This window comes from Symphodus melops, assembly GCF_947650265.1.
Source record: "Symphodus melops genome assembly, chromosome: 23".
NCBI classification, from domain to species: Eukaryota; Metazoa; Chordata; class Actinopteri; order Labriformes; family Labridae; genus Symphodus; species Symphodus melops.
In genome coordinates, this window is record NC_136713.1 from 556098 (window position 1) to 562778 (window position 6681).

Consider the following 6681-nt stretch of genomic DNA (forward strand, 5'->3'; position numbering starts at 1 on the left):
TGAACGGCTGACATCTGGAGACGACGAGCAGGAAGTGCGATGTTCTCACAGGTCGTCAGAGAAGCTGATTGGTCGGGATTCACATCCTTAACGTGGAGATGACGTCATTTGTTAGCACATCAGGCATGTGGACGATAACTGTTAGCAATGCTAACGTTAGCCACCCGCAGCAAAAACCTATTTGACATTGTTTGCAGGCGGCGAAATTCAACCCACAATGCACTGCTGTTTGCTTCACTTCCCCTCGTTTGGTTCGGATCGTGTTCTGGTCCACTTCTGGACGAACAGAGACCAGAGTTCGGTTCTTTGTTGGTTATTTCATCGTGTCGGGTCACAAACTGACAGTCGATCCTTCGCCGCGTCCCTTCGAGTGATTCCAACTTGTCGTCGTCACTCCAGGAAACAGAAGATTTCGTCCCCTGGCTGCTTCGCTCCTGCTTGAACTGTATTTGACATTTGAAACCAAAGAGGCCAATTTTAGCCCCAGAAAAACTGGCAGGGCGGAGAGCGCACACACAATGAGACAATTAGCCTGTCATAGTGTGTTGTTTTTATTTGTGAAACAGTGAGTCAAACCCTCGGCGGGGCGCTCCCAGGGATTTTCTGCTTCCTGTTGTGGGTGGACCACCGGAGCATCAGACACTCACTTCATTAACGCCCGATTGGATGGAAAACCCCGGAAGATGGAAAAGTAAAGGAAGAGGCCCTGGGGGGATTTGGTTTGGGGCTCGGCGCATGAACACGGAGGAGGATGCAGCGTATTTCTGACTCTCAGCTGTGAAGAGAAGGGAAACCTCAGCTCCTCGTTAACCCTGCAGGATGCTCCAGCAGTGCGAGCGAGCGAGCGGCGCTTCCTTGTGCCAGGCGTGAGAGAACCGGCAACCCGAGGAGGATCTCTTCAGAGTTTCCAACACGTCATGCTTTGCTCCATGACCCCGGGCGAGGAAAGCAGCCCCTTGATTACGAGCGATATGTTTGTGGTTACTTTAATAGAGGAGTCCATAAAAATGATGTTGTTTAAGCAGCTACCAGTGAGAGTTACAGCTGGGATTCCCTGCGAAACAGCAAAAACACACGTGTGTGCGTGTGCGTGTGTGTCTCCCCTCCTCCCTCCCCTCCGAACGAGGAAACACTCTCATGGAAAGAGTTCCACCTGCGGGTGTAAAATCACCTCCTCTTCGTCAATAAAGAGGTGTGAGAAGGTCTGAGCTTCAACATCTGGAAAAAGAAAACACTGGAAAGATTATCCTTCCATATCGTCCCCCCCTGAGGCGCTCTCGTACGTACGGTGGCCCACGAGGGGGCAAACATGCGACGTACCACAGACGCAGAGAAACAACCTTGGGGATGAACCGAGTGGAATCTGGAGGTCAGAGGTCACCGTGACTCCAGGTGAACATGATGTTTTAAAACGTGCCGATGGAAACTGTGGATCAATACCTTCCCTCGCTCTGCTCCTCCTCCCTCTCTTTCCCTGCAGGCACAATCCGCCAGAGGAAGAAAAAAAAAAAACCCTGACCTTGAGGAAGCGGCTCGTGACTCTGCTCTCTCTGTGCCGCCGTCTGGTTGGACGCAGCTGATTGGGTCATGGTCGCCCATCGAGCCTCAAATGATTGGCTCAATATTTGTTTGCACGTGTCGTTGGGCGAGGGGGATTATCTTTAAACCTCAAACCTCATGTTTCTGCTTTGACACTTATTTTGTGTCGTTTCAGTGAACCTGCCCTGTGTGCACCTTTGTCTTCCCCCCCAGGGACAAATAAAGTTTTGAATTGAATGGACAGAAAATCAGCAAAGACAAAGAAGTTAGAAATGAAAGTTTGTTTTTCCTCCTGTTTGTCACCTTCAGAAGATTTGTGTGTTTTCTTTGTGGTTGTAAATTCTGACTGTGAATCCCATGAGTGTTTTTTTTTTTTTTTTTTTTTGGCTCAGTCTGTGAGATGGTTCAGCCTCTCAGCATCCTGACCCTGCTGCCTGTGTCCGCCTCGGTCTCTTAGCTCCTCCCTTGGCTTTTATAGTTCTGCTTCCACTGGACCTCCATCACACCACTCCCTGCTGCATCCTCTTCGTTTCACATTCCCAGAAGAAGAAGAAGAGGAGGGAAGAAGATGCAGTCCACGCGCGGCGGAGTCCTGTCTCTGTGGATTATTTTCCTGCTCAGCTCCGGAGCGTGCGCCCGGAAGCAGCGCGAAGGTGAAGGTGATGATGAAGAGTCCTGGTCGGAGAGCGTGTCCAGGGCGAGGTGTGCGTCCCGATGCCTCAGTCTGCACAGCGTGGAGGCTCTGTCCGTCTCCACACCGCTGCAGGTAAGCACGCGGGAGGCTCAGGAGCCGCGCGCGCAGGAGTTTGATCCGGCGTGCGTAAAAACGTGCCAAAAACAGATGCTCTGTTTTTATTACCGTTAAATGTGCTACTTTCAGTTATTTAAGAGGCATTCAAATGGAAAAAAAACAATAAATTTATAAATGCATTTCATTGCAGGCGTATTCCATTTATAATGATTAAAACTCAAAGAACCAAACTAGAAACTTTTCTTTTAAAACACGTGCATTTGTAAACTTTCTGTCTGTATCAATTATCTTTATTAACAGGTGTGAGTTGTCCTTGTTGGAAAAAAAAGAAGCTAGTTTGATTTTTTTTTTCTTCTGGGTGCAATAAGCGTGAAACACGCGGCGGTACGGAAGCCTGTTGGTGCGGGAAAAAAACAAATCAATGTCAAGTTAAAATAAAAAAAAATAAAAAGTTCATTGTAAGAACAAGATGAGATTTATTTTAGTTCAGCTTCAAACTTTGTGATCTTTAGAGAGTCATGACCAATCACACTGTGACAGCTCCTGTGACGTCAGACCTTTCTGCATGCTGGACTTTAATCATTCACATGTAAATATGTCGACCTAGATGACACTTCTTATCCTTTAGATAAGCAGTAAATCAGGTTTCATATCAGGAGGGGACCAGAGGCTTGTTTTCCCCATTATCTGACAGAGAGATCCCTCCTCTGTCAGTAACTATCACCACACACACACACACACACACACACACTATTCGCTGCAGGTCAGGGTCTCGTGCTCTCCCACTTAGAGCGATGACTCGGCACGCAGTGACGGCTGCCTCCTTAAAACATCGGACTGAATCATGAAGCTTCGCCGACTCTGTCCGAAACTCTTTTATTTCATCCGCGACCCAAACGAGAACTTTTTCTCACTTCATTCTCTGCACATCACATCTGATGCGTGTCTCTCAGCTGTGCTGCAGTGCATGATGGGAAAAGCGAGTCGTGTTGACTGCTCGGCTGCTGAAGTGAGAAACACTCACATTGACCTCGTGGACGAGTGTGGGATGGCTGTTCCTCCTCCCGTCTCTCCTGTCAGGGAGAATCCATCCACAGGAGCAAACCGCTCCGGAGCCTTCTTCTGCATCGACCCTCCACTCGTCCCTGCTGCAGGCTCAGATAACACAGCGCCCCCCCCCCCCCCCTTCCAAAATCCACCACAAGGCAGCACACCTCCAAATAAGAACCCGAGAATTAAGAGGAAACACTTGAACGTTTACTGAAGGGACCAAACTCTGGTTTCATGTAACGTTCACTGACCTGCAGACGATGAGACAAACATTTGATGTTTCATTCAGGTCTGAAGTCCGAGTGTCAGCCTTTCATGACTTGAAGGTCATGAAAGGCTGACCCATGAGCCCCCCCCCCCCCCTGCTCACCTGTCTCCAGACGAAGCTCGTCTATTTGTTCCCCATTCTGTGCTGGTGTTTTATTTTGACGCTCCTGGACTTCCTACCTGGACTTCCTGTGAGCACACCTGGACTTCCTGTGAGCACACCTGGACTTCCTGTGAGCACACCTGGACTTCCTACCTGGACTTCCTGTGAGCACACCTGGACTTCCTGTGAGCACACCTGGACTTCCTACCTGGACTTCCTGTGAGCACACCTGGACTTCCTACCTGGACTTCCTGTGAGCACACCTGGACTTCCTACCTGGACTTCCTGTGAGCACACCTGGACTTCCTGTGAGCACACCTGGACTTCCTACCTGGACTTCCTGTGAGCACACCTTGACTTCCTGTGAGCTCGCTCGCCACCCTCTCTGTTTCACCTCTGTTTGAGTCCTTCCCCCCTTTTACTCCGTCACACCTCCATCATCCTGCTGCAGCACCGAGCGGATTCATCCGCCGCTGAAAATAGTCCCTGACATGTCGATAACTTCCTTCTGTTTCAGTGACATTTTCTGAAAACGACATAAAAAAATAAGTGTTTTTTATGAAGAGTAGAAACTTTATTTGTTGGGCTGAATCATCATTTTAATATATTTGTTATCTGGACGTTAATCAAACCCTTCAACAAACCGCACAGATCAGAAACAGGCTCCGTTTGCTGTGCGAGCGTCTCCTGTGACTCGGCCACTGATCCTGGATGTGGACTCATTATTTTTGTGCGAACAGCCCGAGGCGCTCAGCGGGGAGCCGTGAAGGACGGCGAGCTGCACTGACTGGAGAGGGAACACACTGATCCGTCTGTGCGTGTTGTGTTTTCAGCTCTGGCTCCTGATTCATTAGTGATTGTGTCTCTCTCTGCAGAATAACGGATCCCTGGGCTGGTGTCTGGATCACAAACAGTGTGCTAAGGTAGGTCACACACATCCACTACCTCTCTGTCAGCTTCAGCCTTTCTGCTCCCAAAAATGACCTCAGCAGTCCAGGGGCCTTTTCACACGTGCACTCGGTGGCGTGCAGAAAGTCGAAGGTCGTGCAGCGATCACACGGACTAAAGGTCACCGCCGACTCCTGCGCTCTGCAAAATCCAATGATTAGAAATCCTCTTCCTGTTTGAGGAAAAGGCCAGAGTGTCTGACAACATCACGGAAAGAATCCCGACAGAGATCGACCAATCAGGGAGAGGCGTTCTGACTTTTTGTACGACTTTAAAAACAAACATGCAACGAGTCAAATCATGAAATGTTAGCTGCAGCTGATCGGGTGCAAGACAGGAAGTACGGCTGCTGTTTCCAGGTGTTATAAATCACTCCACCCTCGTGTGTGTGTGTGTGTGTGTGTGTGTGTGTGTGTGTGTGATGCATGTTTGCAGGCACATGTGCCCCTACATATGTCTGCATTGTTGTGCAGCTATAAATCACTCTACATGTAAACCACGGTTGGCCTGCTCGCTCTCTTTCTGTGTGTGTGTGTGTGTGTGTGTGTGTGTGTGTGTGTGTGTGTGCGTGTGTGCGTGTGCATTGATCCCCGCTCCTGTACCGTCGTGCTTGTTACCCGTTCCACGGCGCCACCATTCATCATCACGCTGGTTTTTTTCCCCAGCTGTTCTCTGACGTTGCTGCACGTCAGCGCCCCCTGGTGGAGGAAAAACATGGAAGACACGTCTCTGCGTGTCGTCAAACTTTCCTCTCGAACTTCTTTCCAATGATGCTCAGAGGATTTTATTTCCTCCTGAGATATTTAACACTCCCGGGGAGGGTGGGGGGGGGGGGGGCGTTGTCTGGCTGCAGAGCGATGGAGATATTAGCGCTCGTCAGCAGCCTCTCACTTTGGTAACCATGTGATCCTAGAGACGGCTAATTGCGATGACATGTTGGCGTGTTGGACGTCTCCCCAGCTGCATTATTAAGAGCTTTTCAAGGGAGACGTTCAGGCCCTTTATGAGCGATCACAGGGAGGAGACGTCTGCATGGCAGCTTCAATTAGAGACCAAGACGCTGCCTCGTCTTCTTCATTTGTTTTCATCCCGACCGGCTCGTTTGGCTGCTCTCCTCACATATGTAGATATTAGCTCTTCTTTGCTGCTACGTCATATTCGCCGCTTTGAATCTCCTCCAATCACTGAGCTGCATCCACTCCTAAACTCACCTGCTGCGCTCTCATTGGCTGGAGGAAACACGCCAGCTCCGCCCACAAACGTCCCCGAGTCAAATCAGAAGAGTCAAATCCAGTCAGAGGACGGAGTCTCTGCAGACACAGTCACACATGTACGGAGGCCCAGAAGGGACAAATGGAGCAGTGTCACTTTAAGAGATGTATTTTATTTTGAAAGGACAAGCCGCTCTTAAAAAAGAGTCTCCGTCGATGTGAGCTCGCTCCTCTGAGCTCGTCGGCGTGCGGCATCAGCAGATTGAAACGACCACATGGTCAAACGTGTCCAAGCTGCTCTCTCTCTCTCTCGCCCTCTCTCGCCCTCTGTCACGCCGCCTGCAGCTCGACCACGCCGGGCCCCCGGCGGCTGGTTTTGGTTCACACGCGTTGTTGGTTAGCGAGCGGCACAGTTAATTGGTTGCACGACCCCGTGAGTCACAAGCGCTTCTTCGACGGCCTTTGATGTGCCGTCACTTCGAGGCAGCGCTGATTAGCACAACATGCACGCTGCAGCCTCGGCCAATCAGAAGCAGATGAAGCTCCGTGTTTGTTTGAGAGGAGGAGGAGCTTTAAAGAAGCACTCCCACAGGTCAGTGTGATGTCACTCACACAGGTCAGTGTGATGTCACTCACACAGGTCAGTGTGATGTCACTCCCACAGGTCAGTGTGATGTCACTCCCACAGGTCAGTGTGATGTCACTCACACAGGTCAGTGTGATGTCACTCCCTCAGGTCAGTGTGATGTCACTCACACAGGTCAGTGTGATGTCACTCACACAGGTCAGTGTGATGTCACTCACACAGGTCA

At 50.2% G+C, this 6681-nt stretch overlaps 1 protein-coding gene across 1 annotated transcript in view; it reads left to right on the forward strand.

The window, feature by feature from the left end:
* The first annotated feature begins 1566 nt into the window (after nt 1-1566).
* anos1a (anosmin 1a) overlaps nt 1567-6681 on the forward strand; it is a 13591-nt gene continuing 8476 nt past the window's right edge. The window contains 2 exon segments of the mRNA XM_079335983.1: nt 1567-2305; nt 4586-4633. Coding sequence (XP_079192109.1) covers nt 2108-2305; nt 4586-4633 — 246 coding nt within the window. The 5' untranslated portion in view covers nt 1567-2107.